Source organism: Typopeltis vanoorti, chromosome 16 (assembly GCF_054136105.1).
Source record: "Typopeltis vanoorti isolate ZY-2024b chromosome 16, IOZ_Tvanoo_1.0, whole genome shotgun sequence".
NCBI lineage: Eukaryota > Metazoa > Arthropoda > Arachnida > Uropygi > Thelyphonidae > Typopeltis > Typopeltis vanoorti.
The window spans coordinates 38465294-38492397 of record NC_143564.1 but is presented as its reverse complement, the minus strand read 5'-3'; the positions used below and the strand labels follow the sequence as shown (position 1 = coordinate 38492397).

Genomic DNA, 27104 nt, shown 5'->3' with positions numbered 1-27104 from the left:
TACGTGAGCAAGTTACTGAGGCATGACCTACCCTTCACAAATCCATGCTGTCCCCGATACAGTATCCCATTTTCTTCTATCCAATCTTGTATTTTCCTCTTGACTATTTTCTCTAAGACCTTGACAATGATTCCTGATATGCTAATCGGTCGGTAATTTACTACAGCAGTCTTGGAACCACCTTTATGCAGTGGAACTATTTTCCCCTCTTTCCACCCGCTTGGGACTAACCCAGACCCGAGACTCAAATTAAACAAAATGGTCAAGGGTACTGACAATTCTTTAGCTGCTTCTCGTACATGCTTCACAATTAACCTTGTGAAGTCCTGATATCATTTTTGTTATCATCTTTTGTATCCTTTCCAAGGTTAATTTATCCCCTTCAAATCCTGGTGACCAAATCTGGGACAGTAATCCAAACGTGGTCTGATCAGGGCCTTATACAATGGAATCACCATTCTTTTATCTCTACTAGTCAGCATCCTTCTCAGTATTGCAGCAGTCTTCTGGGTTTCTCTCACCATCTCTGCAATGTCCCCTAAATTCAACAAGTTTCTATTAATCATCACCCCAACATTCCTTGCCTCTTCCACTTCCTCCAGTACAGTTCCACTGACAGAGTATGCAGTCTCATATCAATGAATCTCAAACTTTAAAAGCTTACCTTCAGTGCGATTAAATTGAATCTCCCATTCATTTGACAATTTGTCCAGCTTATTGAAATACTCCTGAAGAGCTACCACATCTGCACCATTACTAATGATCCTTCACATCATCTGTAAACAACTAAATACACTCCATTGACAGTGTTATTGATATACAGGTTAAACAGTACAGGTCCCACTACTGAGCCTGGTGGAACCCCACTAGTAACCTTCTGCTTCTTTGACACCACTCCCTTATACACAATTATCTGATATCTGTCAATCAGGCAATTTCCAGTCCAATTCACTAATCTAATATCTAAACCTATATGCTATAACTTAAATATACAGTAGACACCGCTTATTGTGATCACTTTGGGACATTCGCTTTTCGATAACAATAACTGGCTGATAACATTAAGCAGAGGATATAAGAAATTGCATCATTTATTTCAATTTATTGTTATGAACATTATTTAATTTAATTTATTGTTATAAACAACTTTTTAACACGTTCGCTGCCACGCTACTTCGGCATAGTCTGTTCCCGTACGCTGAGCAATTTCACTTCTTCAAGGTCAGTACGGTAATCTCGTTGCTGGCGGTAAGCATCATACGAGTATACTCGTAGTTGGCTTGTGAAGATCATATACCATCTATGAGAATACACAGTTTTGATGCTAGCTCCACAAGCCAAGCATGTTCACTTTTTCAAGGTCAGTACAGTAATCTCGTTGCCGGCAGTAAGTGTCATACGAGTATACGCATAGCTGGCAACGAACGTGTTAATAATCAACAACATAAAATTTATTTTAAAAGCTCATTTAGTGTTGTGTTTGAATATAGTAGTTTATGAATAAATTGCTCATACTCATAATGCCTTATGAAGTTTGTCGCTCTATGTTGTACATGGCAGTGAAGTATTTGTAGAGCTTCTTGCTTCTGGGCAAGAAGGTTGGAGGGGCTTCTAAATTTTGTTCTTCTATACTTGTATTAGGTTCACTTTCTTCTACTAGTTTAAAGTTCGCATCGGAAGCAGCTTAACATATTTCTGACACTGTCATTGCAGCCACCACTTCAACGTTGTTATCAATATCCGACCAATTTTCAAATTCTTCTTTTGGCATGCTGTCTGGGGTCTTTTTGATAAAATTTCATTTGTAAGATATTCAGATTCTTCGGAAGAAGGAGTTTCACAGTTTGTTTTAAAAAATACACTTTTTTGGAAGTAGTTTTCAATAGTCTTCTCTGAGACTTGCTTCCATGGCATTGCTACCAAATGCAATGCAATGCATCAAGAAGGGAAATCTTTTTTGCAATTGCACTTGCATCAGATTGGTGTTTTATATATTCAAATTTAGCTATAATTCTTGCACGAACTTCCCTTCGATAATAAGCTTTAAAAGCTGTATGATGCTTTGGTCACATGGTTGAATTAATGATGTATTGTTTGAAGACAAGAAAATTACTTTGTTTTTCTTTAATTTAAGATCCCACTTATCTAACCAATTGTTGAAAATGTCATTAGTCATCCAAGCATTTGCACTACAGTAGTCAGCAGGCAAACTTTTGACACCTTTAAAAACACCGAGGATTTTTACTTTTTCCAATCACTAGGAGCTCTCATTTCTCACCTTTCATATTAACACAACAAAGAACTGTTGCTTGCTCTTTTAAAGATTTAAATCCTTGAGTACAGTACTTTCATTTTTAGACAAATAAGTATGCTCAGACATTGCACGAAAAGAGTCCTGTTTCTTCTGCATTGTAAATATCCTCGGAAGAATATTTAGTAGTAATTATTGGCCACTCGGTCTTAATCCACACATCTGTTGATAAAAAATCAGCACTTTTTTCTTCACCATGAATACACTTGTGCACAATATTCTCTCGCTTTTTCCACCTGTTAAACTATTCATCAGTTGCGGTGAAATTTTCTTTGCCCATTGTTTTTGCAAGTTCTGCTTTTTGACGCATCAAAGGCCCATTAATCAAAGCATTCTTTTCACGAACATTACTAAACCAAATTTTTAATGCTGATTCAACTTGAATATCCTAACCAGATTGGGCTCTCTTCCGATCCATGTTCTCATTAGTAAGAGCTGAAGTTTCAATGTTTGATGATTTTTAAGATCTTACACAAGAGTGGTTGTGAAATTTTTATATGTATAGCCGCACTATGCTGACTCATTTTGAGCAACTTATCATAGCACTCAAAATTCTTTGCTTTACTTGAAAAGATAAATTTTTAAGTATTTTTTACTTGCTTCTGCCATAATGCTAATGGCTGTTTTAACAAGGACTTAAAGTCAAATTCACTTACTGAAAGAAAGCACGAAAATAAACTCAAAAAATCACAATTAGACTGTATTTACCCCCCCTCCCCTCCCCTGCATTTGCTTGGAAGATTTAAGATTTATGGAAGATTAAAAAAAGATTACGATTACCCACCTGCATTTGCCTGGGAGATATAAGATTAAAGGACGATTAGCAAGAAAGTCAGATTTTTACAAATGTTCTTTGTTAAATTTTCTCCTTATTAACCATTATTTCTTAAAATTCTGAGATGCAAAAAGTTAAACATTCGAGGATTTTGATAACAGTAACTGGAACTTTGATTATAATAGATGGATTATTTTTAATTCATTTTAAATGGAGTGTTTTGGGACCGACTGATTTTGATAACAATAGCCGATTGATAATATTATCCGTGATCACAATAAGTGGATTCTACTGTATTAGCTTTCATGTGGCATCCTGTCAAATGCTTTTGTAAAATCCAAAAAAAAATGGCAGTATTATGCCTTTCCATCATCAACCATTCTTTTTAATATATAAAGGACGTGGAGGCTTACTGCATGATTCAGAAGTGTCAGAAGTGGTATCTACCACAAAAGCTGACTAAATCTACAAATCATTGTTTCTTTTCTAGGATATGTAATCTATGCTTGCATAAAACTACCATGACTCCATTCTCCTCAACATCTCTATTCCTTGACAGCACAGTGGACATAGAGATGAAGCAAACTAGATGTTCAGCAACAGTCTTATACAGAATTTCAATTACTTAATAACTTCAAAGAATTATATCAATGCATTCATCAGAGATATGTTCATATCACAACTACTCACTTGTTGTTGCTCTTCAAGACCAAACTCATGTTGTTCAAGCAGAAGTACACTCAGCCCTATTTCAACTGTAACACCAGCAACTAGCACCTCAGCTTGTCTCAGGGGACTATCAGTCATTAGAAACACCATGACTGCCTAATATTTGGAAGACTGCAGCACGTGGCCTAATAAATTATACCACAAGCACATAAAACTTCATAGATGTACCAGCAGAATATTTCTTCTCATTAGATAAATATTAAATTCATTATAATATGCAGTTTCAATTGAATTGATGCTCTTTTAGTGATTGTTTTCATATAATCATAAGAAATATAAGTGATTCCATTATTAATTAGTTAGAATGAATTCTTCCACTGATATCTCAATTTTTAGATGAAATATTAAATTCCATCCACACCTTTTTGCCTTAAGACAAATGAAGAATAATAGAGCCTTAATGAAATCCTTCTGCGCACCCTGATACCAAAACATCTACAAAGTCACCACAAAATTCTTTTTGAAGTATAACATATTTCTGCTTTGTGTAAGTCTAGAGTTATCTTGACAAAATCCTTTAACCTCTTACCATCACAGTCTAGATAGACAACCTTTACTAGGTGAAGTCACCGAGACCAGTAGAATTCACCGATAAGCCACTTCTTAACAGTGAATCTGCTAGTTTTCCTGGGAGAAACTGACATCTTGTCCTAATTCAGGGAAGTGTGCACCAATGAATAACAGTATCGATTATGAAACTTGTCTGGCTCCCTCCTCCCTCAAAAAAAAGTTGCTATCAAACTGGAAAACTGGTGATACATCTCCATAATCATTACCACCAAAATAATATCCAGAGCCATTGGCAACAGAAATAAATTTGCACTAGTGGAGATAACAAATCAATACCGGCACTATGCCATTCAAAAGATATTGATCTGGTTTCTCACCACAGATGAGATCTGATGTCTTGTGAATGTAAACAAGAGCATGGGCATAGTAACGCTGGTCCAAACCTTTGAATTCATTGAACATCCTAACATCATTTGATTTATCACAATACTAGATTTCAATTCTCACTTTTCACTAAAATATTCACCACAGTATATTATATAAGAGAGGAAAAAATAAGACTAGCTACTGTCTGTCTTACTTTATGATTGCCATAGAGCCTTTTCTGTGCACACTAAATGCTAACTGAAGTTTGACTTTTATCCATTTGTTGACATAGTAGAGTGCCCTATTAGTAGGCATTCCCCCCCCCCCCCCCCCCCCATAGATACTGAAAAAATGAGAGTGGGTTGACAGTTAGCTGACCAAATTGTACTCTCTATTGGGTTAAAGCACAAATACATCTGATGGTACAACATGATGAGATTTCATGCTGGCTGGGGCATCGCCCATTTAAATAAGGCCCCTCTCTTTTTGTCAGGGAATTGGAGTTAACAGTTAGAAGTCAGCTACTGGAAACTGAAGATAAGGATATCCTAGAAGTCTATTGTAATTAATTTGAAAGACTGTTAAAGGAAACAGTTAGTGAAAGAATAGTAGTAGAAGGAAACCCAACATCAGAAGAACTGAAGATAGGAACCATCAATATAAGGAGTATTAATTGAAAGGAAATCAAACTTGCAGAAGAACTGGAAAAGTACCATGTGGACATAATTAGTTATTCAAACAAAGGAGACAAAAATAGGTGAGATCTTACTAAATAATAATGTTATATTCAGAGAATAATGATCAAGATGAGGTAGGAGTAGCGATAACATACAATACCAAACATAAACTTCTTGATTGGGAGGCATCTTCAAGTACAGTTATGTGGGTAAACTTTAAAATGGGGAAATGGTAACAATGAAACATATTTGTGACTATTATTCCACAGAAGATTCTCATAAGGAAGAAGTGAAGGAACTTTTTGAGTGATTAGAACAGATAGCTAACATAAAGAAAATGGACAAAGTGGTCCTTGTTGGAGAATTACACAGTAGAGTAGGACAGCGCTTCCAGGGGGGCTGTGACATAATAAAAACAAACTTAAAACTGTTTAAAATGTTTTAAAATTTAAAATGTTTTAAGACTAAGTAGTTCCTTTTTTAATCTTAAAAAAAAAGTATGTCTGTATTAGGTTTTTTTTTTCGATGGGTGGGGGACCGTGAAATATTTTAATTTTTACGAAGGGAGCCTTTATATCCATAAGTTTGGGAAGCACTGGAGTAGGATATGAATTTCATCAGGCATACACTGGGAATGATTTAGTTACATTTGATTACTATTAGCAAAAAGTTAATAGTAATCAAAAGTACTTACTGGATTTCTGTTCAGGACATGGAATAATCATTACTACCAATCATGTAACAACATAAAGATTGTGCACAAGTTTGTGTGGAGAGAAAATGCAAGAAATGAGAAATCCTCATTGACCATATCATTGCTGATGGTGATATTTTCATGCCTATGATACGAGAGTGTGTATCATCATCATAAAATTCCTGCCATGTACCCTCAAGGGGTGTACAGGATATGATAGTACTACATGAAAAATTTACATCATTACTAACTTCATATCTACAATTTTCCTCCAGATCAGTCTGTTATTGTAAAGACTCCAATATTATCAGATCTTATATTTCTGTCGTCTAAGGCACTTTTTACTATATCAATCCATTTATATCTTGGTCTTCCTCTGGGTTGTTTTCCTGCCAACCTGGCAGAGAATACTTGTTTTGCTAATCTTTCCTTGCCCATTCTGTTTAAATGACCATACCACCTGAGATTAGCTCTGCTGACACATTCCTGGATGCTGACAATGTCAAGTTCTTTCCTAATATACTCATTTTTAATATGATATTGCCATTGATGCCATCTGTTTATGCCTCTAATCTTTCTCAGGATTCTCATATCTGCAGTCTCTAGTCTTTGGTCAAGTGTTTTACTTCTGACCCAGCTCTCAGATCCATAAGTTAAAACTGGTTTGAACACTGTCTTGTATATAGCTAATTTAGTGTTCTGACTAATTTCTCTCTTATTCTATATGAATTTATTCAATTGACTTCCTACTGTACCAGCTTTATTGAATCTGTTGTCTATTTCCATACTTAATTTACCATCTTTATTAAAAATTGTGCCTAAGTAGGTGAAATGTTTTACTTGTTCCACAGGTTCTCCATTCATAATGCAGTTGACATTTTCAATGATTTTGCCTATTTTCATTGTATTTGTCTTTTTATTGCTGACCTTCATACCATATCTATTACAACAGTTATTCAATTTAGTCGAAGAATCTTGCAGACTTGTAGAGGATTTATTGACAAGTATAACAGCGTCTGCATAAAGCAAAGAGCTGACATTAACAACTCCAATTTTGATATCATGTTTAATACCACTTTCCTTCATTATGTGATCCACATAGATAATGAATAACAGAGGGGATAATGTACATCCTTGTCTAATACCAGATTTAACATTAAACCATCTCCAGTACTTTCTTCAATTCTAACTGCTGACTTGCAACTCAAATAAAGACTAAATATTGCTTGATATAATGCCCCATTGACACCATATAACTGTAGCATATTGAATAGCTTCTCTCTTAGCACCTTATAATATGCCTTTTCCAGATCTACAAAACTCAAATACAGATCTTTGTTATATTCCCATGATTTCTCCACTATTTGTAAAGTGAAGATCTGATCCTGACAGCCTCTATTTGGCCTGAATCCAGCTTGTTCTTCACCAAGCTTTTCTTCCATAATTCTTCTCAACTGTTTCTCAGGTATACTTGCATATATCTTACCAGGAACACTCAGTAGGGAAATACCTCTGTAATTCTCACATTCAGTTTTATTTCCTTTTTTATATATGGGTATTATGAGAGCTCTACTCCAATCATCGGGAATTCGTCCCTCTGTCCAGGCCTTCTGAACTATGCAGTGCAGTCACTGCAAGACTTTTATACCACCATACTTCAGCATTTCTGGTCGAATATCATCTACTCCTGCTGCCTTTCCACATTTTAAGCCTTTGATGGTTTTTTTCTACTTCAAGTATGGATATGTATTCCTGACTGCATGCCTGGTCAGTGTTTTTTACTAATGTGCTGTCATCACTGCTTGTTTCATTTAGCAGTTTTTCAAAGTAATTACTCCATACTTCAAGGATATCTTTTTCTCCCATTTTAATGTCACCTTTATCATCTCTAACTTCTTTTACAGTACTCTTTCTTCCATTTCTAAGCTTCTTCTACAACCTCCAAAATATTTTGCCACCTTCTTGATATTTATTTTCTATGTTCTTGCCAAAGTGCCCCATAGTTTTACACAGTGTTTAGCTTTCTTACATTTGTCTCTGTATTCTCTAAGAGCACAAGCTGACTTATTTGCCAGGAACTTTTGATATGCTTTCTTCTTTTCCTTCACTGCCTCTTTAAGTTCCTGTGTCCACCATGGAGATCTGATTTTTTTTCCCTTGCAGACAACCTCACCACATGCCTCTCTGGCTGAATCAATCAAGGTTTTCTTCAAGGCTTGCCACTGAATCTCTAAAGTTTGGTTCCTGTTCTCAAACTCTTTCATTTTTTCTTCAATAATCTTCGTGTATTTTAGTCTACTGTTTACATCAGAGAGCTGCTCAACTTTTATTCGCTTTAAAACTTTCTTACATGTTATTCTTTTCAATATGAAATTCAATTTTATCTTGCTCAAGACTTAATAGTGATCACTTCCAATTTCAAATCCTCTGTACACTCAGGTGTCCTGCACAAGGGAGAAAACATCACTATCAACAATAACATAATTAAAACAAACACACGAAAAAAATTCTCATATTTGCCCACATCACTCTACAGACTGCCTGCCATTCAAGAAGATTAGCCTCGTATTTAGTGTTGAATACAATGGCTACTCCTTCTTTTCCTTGATTGTTATTGCCTGAATATAACAATTTGTATTTGTTGCTCAGAAAGATCTCACCAGTTTTTTTTTTTTTTTTTTTTCAGTCACCCCTATTATGTCGATCTGTTACTTATCTAATTCCTTCGTGTGTTTGTTTTAATTATGATTGCACCACAGGTTTCGTTATTTAAGAAAACAATAACGTGGTCAATGAGACTTTTCTTATTTCTTGCCTCTTCTCTCCATGTGAATTTGTGCACATTTTTATGTTGGAACATGGTGCTAATAATAACCAGTCCATGTCCTGAGCAGAAATCCAACAAATATTTGCCATTATTATTAGCTTTGCTCTTTTCTCCAAATTTTCCCAATATATTTTTGTATGTCTGACAATCATTTCCCACTCTGCTATTTAGATCCCCAACAAGGACCAACTTTTCCTTTTTCATTGTGTCAGATGCTTTCTCTAAATTCTCAAAAAATTCCACCACTTCTATCTTAGTAGAACCTTCTGTGGGACCATAGGCACAAATAAGTGTCATTGTCAATTTCTCCATTCTCATATTTACCCACATAACTCTACTTGAGACTGCCTGTCATTCAAGAAGATTAACCTCGTATTCTGTGTTGAATACTATGGCTACTCCTTCTTTTCCTTGATTGTCATTTCCTGAATATAACATTTTGTATTTATTGCCCAGAAAGATCTCACCAATTTTAGTCTTTTTTTGTTTCAGTCACCCCTGTTATGTCGATCTGGTACTTATCTAATTCCTCAGCTAGCTCCATTTCTTTGCCATTCAGGCTTCTTATGTTGATAGTACCGATCTTTAACTCTGGTGATATTGAGTTGGGATGTTTTTTCAGATTTTTTCTAGTAGCTGACTTTTTGCTGTTCACCCTGGTTCCCTGGTGAAAACAACGGGGGGGGTCTTGTTTAAACGGACGATGCCCCAGCCGTCATGAAATTTTATCATGTTGTACCATCATTTTGTAATTTGGTTTAAGCCAATAAGAATTACAATTTCGTTGGCTAAATCCCAAATTGCCAGCCCATCCTCCTTCATTCAGTATCCAGGTAGATACCCAACAGGGTGCACCATGAGAAGGTGAGGATTGGACGTTAGGTCAGAAGCCCTGGTTAGTTCTCCACATTCCTTTAAAGGCTATGTGGAGGTCTCCTCTCATTTATACAGCTTTGACCCTTGACTATCAATTTCCATTGATGACCTCTGGTTCTCCCCCCAATCTCCCACTATTTTCTGTAGAACTTCTTCAGCATTGATCCTATAACAACCCCTTACTAACTTATAGGTTTCTATCATATCTCCCCTCTTCCTCCTGTCCACCAGACTCTGCAAATTACATCTTCTCAATCTTTCCTCATACTCGACATTCCAGAGGTCAGAATCTACCTTAGTCAGTCGCCTTTGGACCCTTTCCAACATCTCTTTATCCTTCTGAAAACCAGGTGACCAAATCTGGGCACAATAGTCCATGTGTGGCCTAATCAAAGAATATCTCCAGCCAAATCATTACCTATATCATTAAAATACAAGTTAAACAGTAATGGCCCTAAAACAGACCCCTGCGGCACTCCACTAGTGACTTTCGTTTTCCTGTATATCGCTCCCCCATACACAACTTCTTGATACCTGTCAGATAGCCAGTCTCCAATCCAATATACTAATCTAATATCCAACTTCATCTGCTCTGGTTTGACTATCCATTTATCATGAGGTTCTCTATCAAAAGCCTTTGCGAAATCTAAGTATATTACTGTGTATCGTTCTCCTCTGTCCAAGGAAGCAGTTACTTTGTAATAAGTAAGTAGATTACTAAAACATGACCTCCCTTTAGCAAATCCATGCTGTTCATCACAGATGATACCATTGTTGTCAACCCAACTCTGGATCCTAGTTCTCACAAGCTTTTCCAACAACTTAACCATAGGTATAGAGCATTTGAAACTAGAAGTGACCATCACTTAGTTCTCAGAAGGTTCTAAGTAATTTCTAAAACGAATGTCACATTGAAAAGAGCAATATTTATGAATATTTTAAAAATAATTAAAGTTGAGCAGCTTTTACAAGTACACTGTGGACTCAACTATACGAACAATATTGAAGAAAAAATGAAACAGTTTGAAAACAAGAATCAAACCTTGGTGTCTCAGTGGCTAACTTTGAAGAAAACATTGATTGATTCAGTTTGGGAGGCATACAATTAAGTTGTCTATGAGGATTGAAAAATAAGAACACGATGATGGATACAAGATGTGAATAAACAGTCCTGGACAAGGAGAAGGCATACCAAAAGTTCCTAGCAAATAAGTCAGCAGATGCTCCCAAAAGAATACAGAGAAAAATGTAAGAAATATATTTTACACATAGCTTAGATTTTTCTAAGCTATGTGTAAAAAAAGTAGCTAAACAAAAATCATAACTTGGGAATAATTCATAAGAATATAGAAGATTAGTATCAGGAAGGTGACAAAATGTTCTTGAAGCTATTGAATAAAATCTTGACATGCAGGGAAAAGTGCTAAAAGGAATCAAAGATGATGAAGTAACATTAAAGCTGAAGACAGGAATATTTTAGATGTCTGGAGTAATTATGAAAAAATTGTTAAATAGAACTATCAGTGGTAGAAGATATTATCTGTGTGTCATAATTTTCAAAAGTCATGATCCAGTTGATTAGTTAGAGCACCTTTGAATGCTACTCTACTGTGATGCCATATTTAACTTCTTGCAAATTGGTTGATTATAGAGGCAAATGAGGGACAGGATCAGAATCAGACTTTACAATTCATGCTATAGTTGGTCACATGACTGCCAAATAATGTTGAACACTCTCCTGAATGAGATATAACAGCAGATATTGCATTTGACGATACTGTGCTTACAAAAGCTTGCATGAAATGATGCATTTTGTTATTTTATGCAGAGACTCAAAAGCTAGATTTCGGAGTTTCCTTCCCAACAGTGGTACAGCTGGTGTGGGTGAGGTACAGCTTCCCTTGATAAATCCCTGATGATAATAATAGCTACTATTATATATTATATTATATCTATCTATCTCTCTCTCTCTTCCGTTGTTAGGAGGAGACCCAATCCGTCAATTCAGACGGATTGGGTCTCCTCCTAATGAGGAGTCACGGCGAAATAATGCCGCCGGCACGCCACTCCTCTGCTGCGTCCCTAATTGGAGGTATTCATGACTGTAGTCCGTGTGTGTTCACGGGGCTGGTTTGCCTGCTTGTGGGATGAAAAAATCCCAGCTAAACTGGGGGGGGGGGGAAACCCTACTTCCCGCTCCCAAGACTGGCTGACTTGGATATGGCTGAGGAAGATCCTTGAGCTCCTCACTTCTCCGATGGGAATCGAACCTAGGACACTCCTTCCCCAGGCATATGGTTGTGAAGCACGCAGCCACTTGGCTAACCGTGCGGACATTATATTATATAGAGTATAATATATTATATTATATCGTATTATATTATATTATATGCCAGCCTGGTTGGCCGAGCGGTTAGCGTATCCGCTCTCCAGCCAAAAGGCTGTGGATTCAAATCCCGCCGTGGGAATGGATGTTTGTGATTGTATGTGAAAATGTAGTGGTGGGCGGTTGATGGCATTGGTGTAGATGATGATGGTTGTTGCAGTTGGTGGAGACAGAGATTTGTACAGTAGGTCCTCCCTCGATGAGTCTTTGAACTTCCTGGAGGTGTCATGCAATAATAATAATAATAATAATAAATATATATGTGAATATTATACAGTTATTGCAGTTGGTGAATTCCTTGTAAAAATGACTAATGCTCTTATCCACAATAATTAATCCCTACACCTCTTTTTTGTTAAAATAAAATTCTTGTTTAGTAACAGTTTTGTTTATCTTAGTCCATTATTAAAAAATTTGCTTTGTTGTTGAGATTATTGTTAGTTATATTACAAATATGATTATTGTACAACAATATCTAATTAGTTATATATTTTTCAGAGTTGTACAGATCAAGATCCTCCATGTCCATGTTTATACTTGGAGCGTTTAGGTTTTGAAATATACAAAACTTATAGAGAAACAAAATTGCAGTTACTTCTTTCACCACTGATACTAAGTGCAACTGATGCAGTAGCAAGAAATGAAAATCAGGCACATTTGAAAAATGGACACATTGTGGTAGCTGCATTACAGGTTTGCCAATAGTTGTTTATGTTGCTATGTGTGAACTTTTTTCTTATTTTGGTATTACACACACACACACACACACACACACACACACACAGAGTAACTAATTCACAGTTTTTTTTTTTATGTATACATATATCCAAATCCTCCATATAATTCACAGATGTGAAAGTGTAAAAGAATTGCAGAGGTTACATTGCATAATTCAGAGGGGTTGGTCAGCAGCTCAAATTCCAGATGATTGGAGTAGAGCTCTCGAAGTTTCCACTTTAAAAATGGAAATAAAGCTGAATGTAAGAATTGCAGAAGAATTTCTCTACTAAGTCTTCCAGGTAAGATTTATGCAAGTATATTTGAAAATGGGGTGAGAAAAATTGTGGAAGAGAAAATTGGAAAGGAATAAGCTGGTTTCAGGCCAAATAGAGGTTGTCAAGATCAGATTTTCACTTTAAGACAAATAGGTGAGAAATCATGGGAATGTGACAAGGATATGTACTTAAGTTGTGTAGATCTGGAAAAGGCGTATGACAAGATGTCCAGAGAAAAGCTTTTCAAAACACTACAATTATATGGAGCGAATGGAACATTATGCAGAGTAATACATAGTCTATATTTAAGTTGTCAGTCAGCAGTTAGAATTGAAGGAAATACTGTATGCTAACGGATGCGAGACCTTTCGATGCTTCTGCGCATGTCAGAAGAAGGCGAATCCAGTCCAATAATAGAGTAATCGATGCTTTTCACGGGTTGGGTGTTTATTATTATATATCGAAAAATTAGCTTTTCTTTTATGAAAATTCTAGTTTTTAAAGTGGTAAGTATTTTGCTTGTACAACAGTTGGAAAATTTACATGTAAAGCATGTGATCTCGTGTTTGGTAATGAATTTGTACAATGCCTCATTCCTCCCCCCCCCCCATCACGAATTGACTCTTCTTGGCACATTGTCAGTTGAGGATCTCAGATCTGTGGTCAGACAGTAGTATAGGCAGATGGTTTGATGTACAATCAGGTGTAAGACAAGGATACACATTATCTTTGCTTTATTCATTATCTATATGGATTGCATTAAGAAAGACAGTGTCATTAAACCTGATATTAGAATCGGAGGTATCAAACTTAGCTCTTTGCTTTAAGCAGTGATGTTGTACTCCTAAATACAGCCAGTGCAAGTCTTCAGGGTTCTCTGACTAAATTGAGTAACAGCTGTAATAAATTTGCCATGAAAAAGAAAGAGACCAAAATGAAAATAGATAGGAATATAGAAAACTATAGCTGCATTTTCTGTGGATAACCTATAGAACAAGGAAAATATATGAACTGTTTAGGCACAGTTTTTAGTGAAGATGGCAAATTAAATTTAAGCAAAGCTGGTATGGCAGGGTACCAGTTGAATAAATTTTTATGGAATAAGAGAGAAATTAGCCAAAATACTGAACTAGCAGTATACATGACAGTGTTCAAACCATTTTTTAAGTTATGGATCTGAGAGTTGAAGTAGAAATAAAATCAAAGATTGGAGACTATAGATATAAGAATTCTGAGAAAAATTAGGTGTCAGATGGCATAAATGACAGAATCATATTATATTCATATTAAATTATAAAATATTATAAAATCATTTTAAAAATGAAGACATTAGAAAGGAACTTGACATTGTTAGCTTTCAAGAATGTGTAACAGGACTAATCTCATGTGGTATATGGGTCACTTAAGCAGAAGAAGAGAGGAAAGGTAAGCAAAACAGGTGTTTGATTCCAAAATGCCAGGAAAAAGATCTAGGTCTAGGCAGATTGATTCAGACATAAGTGCCTTAGCAGTACAAAATATTTGATCCAACAGTATTGGAGTGCTGACACATAATAGATCAATTTGGAGGAAAATATTTGATAGGAGATTAATATTAATGCAAACTTAATCACCTACTGCTTTCATATTAGCCTGAACAGCCTTTGAGGGTACATATCAAGAAATTAATCATGGTAATGATATTTATCTAAGTTCAACTTTATAAAGATCAGTAGCAGAAAACTTGCCTCCTGTTCAAATGGAAGCTGTGTCTCCTTCTCTTGTAAAGGCCATCATATGTAACTTCAACCTACCTCTTTCTCTCATCCAGATGGCATTACTCTTACTTCACCCAAAGATGATCTCTTAGCATCACTCATTTCCTCCAACTCCTGCATAGATGTTGAAGGCAAATTGCCTTCTTCCACATCAGTAAACAAGCATAGTATGCATCCTGTGATTTCTCAGCAAAAAGACAGAGTAATACTGAATAACTTGGACATTAAAAAAAAAGTCTTCTGTTCCCAATGACATCTTTCTTGTATTAAACATTGTGTTCCAGCAGAGCTAAGACTCATTCTCTGTCATCTCTTCAATCTTCATTGCTCAGCTGGCACTTAGACCAACACATGGAAGCAAGCATATATCTAACCTATTCCTAAAAAGGGAGATAAAAAGTCTTCCACCCAACTACTGATCAGTCACCATCACTTTAATCCTCAAAAAAAAAATGATGAAAATTTGAACACTGAACTTCTTTACTATCTAGGGGCATACCAGTTTGTCAATGACCATCAGTATGGAGTCTACCAATCTAGATCTACGACTCTGTTGGCCTACATCATCTACCATTACCTATATCACATACTATAGAAAGGTTTTGAAAAACATGTACCGTTTCCTCGACATTTCCTGGACCTTTGATCGTGTTTGGCATTGAGGTCTGCTTACTACCCTCTGCAGTTGGATAGTTCAATTTCTTTCTGATTGTTCACTGAATGTTATGGTGTATGGCACCCTCTTTTTTCAGCTTTGCCACCAATGCAGGAGTGCCTTAGGACTGCTTTCTAACACCTAACCTCTTTCTCCTATACATAAACAACCTGCTCTTAATCACCACTAATCCTCTTCACAGCTTTGCCGATGATGGCATCCTCCATTTATCTGATTTTTTTGACAAACCATTCGGTTCTCAGGCTTCCCAAGCTGTACAATCATCTGTATCTATTGTCTTAAACATTGATCTCCATACCATCCTTCAGAGGGACAGGGATAATCTGGTAGCCTTCAGTACCACTGAAAGCAGACCTGCATTTTCCTTCACAAAAGGGATCTGATGTAGTTTGCCTTATCCTCACCATTGCATAAATCACCAGCAGGATAACATCTCTCTGTCATAAAAATATCACATCAATAGATTCCTCATCTAAAACTTGGTATTCTCCTCTACTCAAGATGGTATTTTTCACTCACCCAGCTACTAATTACTAATAATACCATTTACACATTTGGGATAATGCACTTAAAACCTCCATAAAAATTCTTGTCTGGAGGAGAGCAATTTAACTCATAGATGACCCATCACAGACTCACTTTAACCTATGCTTCACTTCAGTGTCTGTCTCACAGACTCACATCAACCTCTATCTTGTAGATGCAGTGTTTCTTCTACAGATACATCTCTGGTCACTGCTCCAGTGAACTAACAAACATCATTCTTTCACTTTCTATTGTGCCTGTTAAAACAAGAGCAGCAGCTGTCCATCATCCTTTTTTCAGAACAACTGCAATCACAATGAACCTGTTTCTAGTCTTCCTCATTTATTCCATCAACCTCTATTCTCTGGACATTCTTCTTCGTAACGTGTTTCTCAACCATTACAACCACCAGCTCTTCCTTCTCAATTCTTACTTGAACCTCCTCGCACGTGGCACTAATGTGCTATAGGCTGTTGCACTTCTCATGTATAGGATAAATAAATATATATATATGTATATACATACAGAGGGATCAAAATTAAAGTATCCTTGTTTAAGGCCTTGTGGAGTGTCACCCAGTGATCCAAATGCTTCAAAACTTTGTAAGAATACATTGTGCATCACATGGAAACAGTGTCTGAGGGGAAAAAAGAATAGTTCCTAAATTCACCACCAGGGACACTGTATGATATACCGAATGTAGATCAGTAATTTTTCTGTGTGTTTAAGAAAGAGAAAAGCGACACAAGCATAAATAACATATTTTTATTCAATTCCATTATGCATTCATGGGCTGTACTGTTCAATGTGCTGCTTTTCCTGATATGCCATAAACTGCTTCCATTGCACAGTTTTGTCAACAGTAGAATGAAACTGGCTGAGACTGATGTTGTGTACATACTGTGTTATGCTGTCTTTAAGTGCTGGAAAGTTATCAGGATGATCCCGATGAACCCTATCTTTGAGAAATCCCCAGAGCCAGAAGTCACAGGGGGTCAGATCAGATGAATGAAGCAGCCATGCAGTGGGAAATGCATGGCTGATCACTCCGGCTTCCGTGCAATGTTCTCGAAGCATTTCCTGTACGGATCGACTGATACGTGCAGGTGCCCCATCCTGCATGAAAATGACTGAATCCATGCACATGTGCTGCTGGAGCTATAGTACAATAAAATTGTTTATCATATCACGATACCTCTCAGCAGTAACTAAGCAGGTCACAAGACCAAAGTATTGAATGTCCTCAAAGAAGAATGGTCCAGTGATAAACAAAACTGTAAAACTGCACCAAACAGTAACTTTGGGTGAATGCAAAGGAATTTGTTAGATTGCATATGGGTTTTGAGTAGCCCATTCCCAGCAGTTGTGGGTATTCACAGCTCATTTCAGGTGAAAGTGAGCCTCATCTCCCCACAAAATAGTCCACAATCACGCAACATCCAACTCCGCTCGAGCAAGAATTGTTGAAGTGAATGTCACTTGACTTTCAAACTCCTGCAGGCACAACTCCTATTTCTGAGTTATTTTGAATGGATAGAAATGCAGAATCTTCTGTAGAATTTTCCAGGAAGAACTTTTAAGATTCATCCATCTGTCTTGATACACCACATGCACTGCAGGAACCAACACTGTCATTCATGGTCTGTTCCACAGCAGCAATTGTGACTTCATTTACTTAATCTGAACTGATTGGTTTGCTACCTCTGCCAGGTCTGACTCCCAATGATCCCATTTCTTCAAAATGACTAATCATTTGTCACAGATCATATGGAGATAGTCAACATTTGCTCAGGTGACAAATTTGTAGAGTGCAGCAACACCATTGCAGTTGTTTAGGTAGTACAGATTCATGAGCAAAGCACATTGGGATAAGGTTAATGCCATCACTGTGTTTGGTATTAACAACCAAAATGAATGGAAAAATCCCTTGTTCATCTCTTTAAACCCTCCTGGCACCTGCCGAGTTGCGTGATATGCAAATTCCATTTTTAGTGTTTACAATGCTCCTGGCGGTGAATTTTGGAACTACTTTTTCCCTCCATATATTGCTTCCACATGATGTACAAGTATTCTTGCAAAGTTTTGCAGCATTTGCTGGATGCTGCTCCACAAGGCCTTAAACGGGGATACTTTAATTTTGAACACCTTTTATATACACTGCTTGGCAAGAAGTCAATGGACACTCCCATTGGTAAGGTGCATTATGCTATGTAATGAGTCATGTATTTGTAGCCTGTACAAATTGGAGGAATGTGATGCTCCTAAGACAGTGCAATTGTGTCCAGGTGAAACGACTATGAGAAGGGGGCTGATGGAGTTTGAAAGAGGTGTATTGATAGAATGCCATGTTGCAGGCCTATCTGTTCAGTAAATTGTTGACAAATTGGGCCATCTCAGGTCAACAATCACTGATACCATACTGAGATAGAAGCACAGGGAGTTAACTGCAAGTGCCCCGTGCAGTGGATAACTCGCCAAATGTAACCATTGAGTGCTATTAAGGATAATATGTAAAAAATGTCATTCGTTGGCTTACACATTGAATGCAAAGTTCCAGGCATTGACTGGAAAACAAATGCCCAAAGGCATTCAGAACTGAGCCTAGCACAATGGGTTTGCCATGTCAGGACCCACAATATGCAAAGTCTAGATTACACGAACCAACATGCAGCATTGTCTTCAGTGGTACAAAGAGCATGTACAGTGGGGTGTAAATGCTTGAAAAATTATGAATGGCAAAGAATTGCACTACTCCTCCTGCTGAGCAGATGGACAGGTGTGGCAGATGTTCAGTGAAGGTCTCTTATCAAGGTGCATAACTCCAACTATGAAATTCAGAGGTGATGGTATGGTCCTGTTTTTCCTGATGTGGCCTGTCCTCTGTTTGTGGTGCCACAAACATTGAACTCTGAGAGGTATCGGAATATTTTGGACAATGCAATGCTTCCTACTTTGTAGCATTTCTGCAGAACTGACCATGTCTTTTTCAGCAAGACAGTGCACTGTGTCATAAGGCTGCTGCTGTAATAATTGAATGGCTTGCGGATGTGAATGTCATCATGCTTGTCTGGCCTTCACAAAGCCTTGATCCCAACCCTGTTTATCATCTGTTGGATGAACTTAGTTCAATTCCTGGATAGTTCTTGTGTATTTCATAGCTTGTACCATCCAGATGAATTTTCATGCCTTTAAAATGTTCTGTCCTTAGTCTGATGATGATTGTGGTTTTACCTTGATGGACCTGTGGGATTTCTCCATGACTGCAGGTCGTAAAGAGTCCAGCTGTTCCTGTCTTGGTCCTTTCTTCTCCATTTTCTTCTGACTTTCTCTCTGTTGTCTGACTGTCTATCTGTTGTCTCTCATTCTGGTGAGATGTCCTGCCCATCTTCTTTTGCTGTTGTAGATTGCTTTTATTACATCTTTGAGTCCTGATTTCTGTGTGTCTTACATGGTCTATTTTATTTATATTGCACATTCTTCTTTCTATTGCATGTTGAGTTGTTATTAAGCTTTGTTCTTCTTTTAAAGTTGTGTTCCATGTTTCACTGCCATAAGTTAATGCTAGTAAGATGTGACTATTGAAAAGATGGGTTATTATTTCTATATCTATGTTTTGGTTGGTAATTGTTGATTTTATTGTGCTGAAGGCTATCCAAGCAGCTCTTTTTCTCCTTGCTATTTCATTTGATATGTCATTATTCATTTTTATTTATCCATTTGCACTTCAACTTTTTCAATGGTGTGGAATTCTAGAGTGATTGTATAATCTTTACAGTATTTGTTTTTCATCCATCTTGTTTTGTCCAGATGTATTTCCAATCCAATTTATTGGCATTTGGCTTATGTTATTCAGCATTGATTCTAAGAGTTTGGGTGAGTGAGATATTAATACTACATCATTAGTGGTAAGGCGGGGTCCCACAGACCCACCCAAATAATGTAGTTTACTGTAGAAATCCATATCTTTTTAATCAATATTAGTAGATTCTCTGTGGATTCTTCCTTTGAAGATTCTTCCTCACAGTCTTGTTCTGTATCAGACTCATGATTACTGACTAATTCTAAATCAATTTCACTATCATCATCTCTCCTAAATGGCTCCTCTATAAGTTGACGTAACCTCTATTCTTCCTGCTCGTAACTCATCTGGTAAAAAAAAAAAAAGATAATATTCTCAAAATACTCTCTAAATATTTATGAAACTTATTTGCTTATAGTTGGTATGTAAAAATATAGAAGACCAAGCAGTAACGATAATATTTTACTAGAATATACATAAAAACAACTTATGTTTCGGAAGTAAATATAGTCATACTTTTGGTAAGGTGGGGTCTGCCAACCCCAGCACACTTTACACCTCTGCACATGAACTTTGCTTGCGTGCAACAGCCTGTTGAGTAGCAGGTTACAGGGGGGGAGCTATACTGAGGCATGACTCACTGCCACGTGTTGTTAAAAAGTTATAGTCAATTTAAAATCTTTGGGGGTCTGTAACACCCCACCTTACTAACGTTGGGTTAAAATCTATAAAAAGAAGACAGAGTGGAATCTGTTATTCTCTGCATCTTTCTATTAGCTGAGTAATAGTTTGAATGTGATCTATTGTCGAAAAGCCTTTTTTGAAACCAGCATGTTCTTTGCTGCTATTTTCGTTGATGGAGGTTTGTATTCTGTTTAGGATGACTCTGGCGAATATTTTATATGTGTGTGCTAATAGACAGATGGGTCTGTAGTTACTGATGTCTTCTTTAATCCCTTTTTTATGCAGAATTTTGGTCTTTGATGTTTTCTATTCAGTAGGTACTTTCCTTAATTGTATATATCGGGTAAATCTCTAGGGCTTTAAAGAGTACTTGTCCAGCCATTTTTAATTCATCAGATTTTATACCGTCAATTCCTGGTGATCGGTCATTTTTCATCTGGTGGATACCCATTTTCACTTCTTCAGGTAGGACAGTTGGTATTTCCAAATTTTCCAAATTTTTGTCTGGTACTGGACCTGTGATTACTTATTTAGATGAGTAAAGATTCTCACAAAACGATTTTACTATTTTTTTCCATTTCACCTCTGTTTGTGTGTCTGTTTTTTCCTTGATTGTCTGTGAAGGCTGACAATAGTGGTTGCTTTAAGATTTATTTCTTTTTCTCCTTTTTTTTTAGACTACTGCAGAGCCTAGTTGCTTCTGCCAATTTTGTCGTTCTATATATGTTATAGTCATCTTTGATATTCTTCCTCAGTTGTTTACAGATAATTTTATATTCTAAACAGTCTTTTCCTGTATCTTTCAGTATTCTTCTTTTCTTCAATAGTTCTATCGTTCTTGCTGATAGGCATTCTCTCTTAGGAGGAAGTTCATAGGAGGTTCTTTCTTTGCAGTTCATTAACTGATTATTAAAGTTTGTTAAATCTTCGTCGATGTTTTTTTTTAAGTTCCAGTCAGTTTCTTCCACATTTTTTCTAAATTCTTCTGGGTTTATCTGTTTTGAGCATTTTTTATGGTTGGACTATGCTCGTATGTGTTCTTCACCTTTTCTATGTATTGAGGGTGGCTCTTATTGGACGTTGGTCTGAATGAATGCCGCAGTAGGTTTTCCCAATGACTTCGACATTTTTTATTATTCTTTTGCAATCTGTTAGAATGAAATCATGATTGTGGTTATTTCTCTATTTTCATTAATTTCGCTAATTTCATTCTTTTTCTTGATAGTTTGTTTTTACCAATCTTATTTTTGCGATAGAGTTAGCATCAGTTAGTGATAGTGGGTGTAATTTTTGAGGTAACCTGTCTGCTCTCTCATTGGCTTCAATATTTACATGGGCTGTTATCCATTGCAGTATATAGTTCTTATTTTTCAAATTTAAAGTTATTAGTTGTTAATGAATTTCCTGTGTGAGTTTTGTTTTTCCATTTTTTAATGCCTCAACTGCAGATTTTGAGTCACTGTATATGGTTTATACAGTGACTCAAAAGTGACTCAGAGATATGGTAAAGTTTATTACTGGATTAGAGAGATAGAATTTGAGAGCTGCTTGTATGGCTGTTAATTCACAAGTGAAGTTTGAAGCTATTTTGCCAGCTGTGGTTTTGATTTGCATTTCCTTGCTTGCCTCCAGGTAGAGTTAGGAAAACCTCTGATCCTCCTTGGTTGAGTGCTTCATCAGATGATCTATCAGTATAGGCAGCGACATGGTTTAGATTATTTAAGTGATGTATAGTGTCAAGTCCTTTTCTTTTTATTTTCATTCTGGAATCCTTTTTTGAACAAGGTTCTAAGAGATTTAAGTTAATCATTGTGCTTTTTGGTAGCGTAGTGAAAAAGAATGGCTCTTTGCTTATTTCAATGGACAAGTGCTCTAAGTTGATCTGTTTTCTAATTTCATGATCATATTGTAAAGTAGATGATCTCTTTAGTCTAGATTTTCCTGTCCAGGTATCGAAAGTCCTGAGTGTGATGTGATCCTGTTGTTAGCTCCTGATTCTGTTAGTGAATTTAACTGTGGAGAGTTTTCTTCTGTCTTCTAATATGTGAAGCCCATACTCTCATTGAACTTTTAAATTATTTATGGATGAGACTGCACTTATAATAATTTTTGCTGCTCTTGATTGTACTCTGTGAAGTTTTTCTTTTGGCTGGTAGAAGCTGGAGCCTAAATTAATGAGGCATATTCTATGGTGATATTGTAAAGATCTGTAAAGATCTATAAAGATCTATATTCTATGGTGATATTGTATGAGTGCCATATATGTAGTTATGAACAAAGTGGGGTGCAAAAATTGATGATATTAGGCTTTTTAAGAACTTTATTAGATATATTTGTAATATGAGTTGTAAATCTCAGTTCAGTATCTAGGATTAGGCTTAAGCATTTTGGAGTCTATTTTTCCTATTTTGGTATTATATATTTTGATTTGGGGGTTGTAATTGTGTCTATTTTTTCTATCAGTGGAGAACATACTCAGTTTTGTTTTTTCCAGGTTTATCTATAAATGAATGAAATGCAGATGAATTATTTAGGATTACTTTTTCAGATTATTGAGGATTACTGCTTGTGTGCCAGATTGCTATATCATCTGCATATCATGCTTTTTTTGTGTCATTTATTATGTGAAGATGAATATCGTTCATATAGATGAGAAATAGGAGTGGCTTAAAACAGAACTGTGTGGGACTCCAGCCCAAGTTCGATGCATGTGGGAATAAATTCTGTTAACGTTTGCTTTCATTTTTCATCATTTCATGAAATCTGAAATCCAAATTAATGTGTTCCCCCTCATTCTAGTATTGTATTCAATTTTTATTAACTTTTGTCTCCAAACGTGATTAAAGGCAGCTGTAAGATCCAAGAACATTGCTGTTGTCTCCTTTGGTGGTCATAGATGTCTTTTTCTTGAAAGACATCTATGATTGATTGGCAAAGATAAAATAATTGATCTTCTGTATTGTGTTGAGACCTGTATGCAGTTTGGTAGAAGTTAATCTTGATATTTTCTAAGAGCCAATTCATGTCTAGTATGTATTATTCTTTCACTTAGTTTACAGAGATTACTAGTCAAAAAGCTATTGGTGTGTGTTTTAGTAAGGGTATAATGACTGATGTTTTCCAGATTTTTGGCAGTTTACCTTATTCCAGGAAGTGTCTTCAGAAGGCAGTTTTTGGCTATTTCTGCCATGTTTTTTATATTTTATCCAAATCAGGGCCAGTTTGACTAATTGCTCTTTCTAATTCTGTCGTTGTGAGGTCCTTAGTAAGGATGTCTTCAGAAGGATAGGTTCTGGATTCTATTAGCAAATATTTTGCAATTTTCTTGCATCTTTTGTCTTCTTCGTTGCACTGCAGTTTTCTTACTTTAGAGTAATGTTTGGCTAGTATATTTGCCATCTGTTTGTTTGTTGCTGCTGTATTAATACCTGAGGAGATTGTGTTTGAAGAGTGATCAGTATCCAGAAGTGTTGCATTATTTAATAATCTAATGATATTCCAGTGTTGTGAGTCTTTTCTTGAAGTCTATTGTAGAATACTTCCCAATTTTTTTGTTTGCAGTTTGAAATTTCATCTTCAATTTTTTTGAGTTAATTCTATCTACTTTTTTCTGTTTTCTTTTCTATTATTTTAACTGTTCATTGATAATATCTCTTTCAGTGATCATAGCATTGATATTATGATCTTTCCAAAATGGAACCCAATTGAATTGAATTAAAGTGTGTACAAATACTGTTATAGAATGCTGTTTTTCACTGTTTTCATTGTGCTACTGAATAACATTGTGCTAACTTTAGGTTGGGAACAAACGTTATAGTCGTGGTAGATAGATATTGTAAGTGAGTTTACACCTTAGTAAATTCCACTCATCTCATTCCATTTTGATTGCTTTTTGGTTGTTTGATTTGATGCTGACACCTATTCAAACAGAAGTCAGAAGGACAAATACATATTAATGTGAACAAGTAAGTAAATAAAATAATGGAAGATCTTAAGTGTAATGATGACAAGGATTTTTTCATCTTTGAATTAATCTCAGTGATAGTTATCTTAAGGTAAGATATGAATAATATTGTTTAAACTAATGGTAATGCATCATACTTTTGCACAGATAAGTGTTTTGGAATTTGCATGCAGTCACATTTAATTCACAAATACATGATACACAAACAACCTTATTTCTTGCCTCATGTGGAAACATACTTTCATTAAAAAAAAACAAACTTTCTCATGCTGATTAGCTGGAGTGCTTGGACTTTATGTAATAAAAGTAAATAATACACATAATTATACTTGCAGTTAGAAATGCATTCAGTATATATGATATTTATTCTAAGAAGAAGAAGAGAGAGAAGTAAAGAAATAAATCAATATAATAATTATACTGATAATTCAGGTTCGAGGACATGCGATGTTTTCAAATGAGGAACGTCCATTAGACAGTGAAACACTTGAATATGCATGGTTAGTAGAAGTTCAAATTGGAGATGTAACTGGAAGGCTGACAGTACCTCAGGTTGGTATTGTATATTAGTATAGAATATGTAACTGCAGATTTTAGTTATTATGTTAAATAATATATCCCAGCATTATTGACCAAAGTTAAGAAGGTTCTGTTAATGAAATGGCACAGTAGGTTTTTAACACATTTTAAATTATTATTATTATAATATTCATATCATGATGGAGTCAGAAGACTCTTTCAGGAGACCCATACTAACCTTTATACATATAATGCCTGTCATACGTCTCCTTAAACTCGTTCACTGTCAGGGCACTCAAAACTAATTCTGGCAATCGCTTTCACTCATTCACATTCTCCAAGCAAAAATATCTAATCTTTACACCCTTACATCACACTATTACCCAACTTCAAGGGTGACTCCTAGTTCCTAGTTTCTCTCTCTCTCTCTCTTTCTATTTGTAATGTATTGAAAAATTACCTTTCTGTCAGTCTTATAGAATCCTTTTAATAACTTACAAGTTTCTATCATGTTCCCTCTTTTCTGCCTATCAACTAAACTTTGCAACTTATGCACTCACAACCTATCTTAATAGGGAGCATCCTCCAGACTTGTCACCTGTAATAGTATTCTGTCAAATACCTTTACAAAAGTCCAGTGGTACCATGTGTAGCCATCTCCCTTATCTATTTCTGCTGTCACTATTATGAAATGTGGGTAAATTACTAAGACAGGGTCTTACTTTTTACAAAGCATACTGGCCACCATAGAATATCATATTCCTGTCCACCCACTGTTGGATTTTATCTTTTTGGATTTACTTTAGCCTGCTTAGCCAATTTTCTCTCATAATCTGATTTGACCTTTAACTATACTTTCTTACCATACTAGTCAGTCACTCTTCTTGCTTGCACTATATTGCTCATGAGTATGCCAGTCACCTTTTTTGTTTATATTCCTGCCACAATGTTTTTTTTTTTTTTTTTTTTTTCATCTTTTGCTATATATCTCTTTTCATCTACTGAAATCCACTTGGTTTATCCTCCTGACTGTGTGTATTCAGTATGATACTATTGTATTTCTCTCAAACAGTCCCTGACTACTTCTCATGCACTAATGACATTCTTTCCTTGTAGCTTTTCAAGCCATGGCACTGCTCTAAGATACCTCCTAAGTCTGTCATAATTAATAGCTTATAGTTCAACATAAACCCTTTTCTGACAAGAATTCCATATTTTTAGCAGCCTCCCAGAACAAGTCTGCATGGTCACTCTCCCCATTTGGAGGCAGAATGTCTACCTTTATTATGGTTACATCTTCTGATGCTATTACTAGATTCAGCACTCTGAAACTTCTGGTCCCTTTCATTTCATGCTGTTTCAGGTAATTATTTTCTAGCAACTGTATAAATTACACTTCAATCTTGTCATGTCCCCCTTTCCTCTCTCCAGTCTGAACTCATTGTGCTGATCTGCTGATGCATGGCATTCACATCTTCATGTGGATCCTCTGTAGCAACAACAGCCAACAGTATATTGTGTCATATTGGCCTCTGTCTTACACCAGATAGCTTTAAATGAACTATCCCACACCTAAAATCCTCTAATTTCTAATTTTGTTGGTCGAAGTTCTTTAGCTATCATCAGCAATACCTCACTTCCCTCTATCCTCCCTGAAAATGCAGTGCCCCTTACATTTTATCCCTATAATTATATCATTTTCCGTCAACTAGGTCTCACTGATGCCTAATTTTTGATCAGGTTGAGCCGACCAATGCCAAAAAACTCCTCCCTTATTTTATATTCTTCTGGCATTTGTATACGTGCATTCCAAACACTGCCTTACATCCACAGTTACCCATGCCTAATGTTATTACCAATCCCTTCAGATTTGTAACTTGTGAAACTACATTCAACATTGCATAGGCATTTCTATGAACACAAACATTTGTTACAGCGGCAACTGAACCCACTCTTGACTGCTCTTTCAAATACCTCTAATTTTCCTGATAAAGTATAGAAATATTGTATTCATAAAATTACTTGAATGCACAT

At 36.1% G+C, this 27104-nt stretch overlaps 1 protein-coding gene across 1 annotated transcript in view; it reads left to right on the top strand.

The window, feature by feature from the left end:
• Positions 1-27104, top strand: part of tweek (transmembrane protein KIAA1109 homolog tweek) — a 1221702-nt gene that overhangs the window by 269293 nt on the left and 925305 nt on the right. The window contains 2 exon segments of the mRNA XM_090406645.1: positions 12650-12844; positions 24984-25103. Of these exon segments, the coding sequence (XP_090262771.1) occupies positions 12650-12844; positions 24984-25103 (315 nt within the window).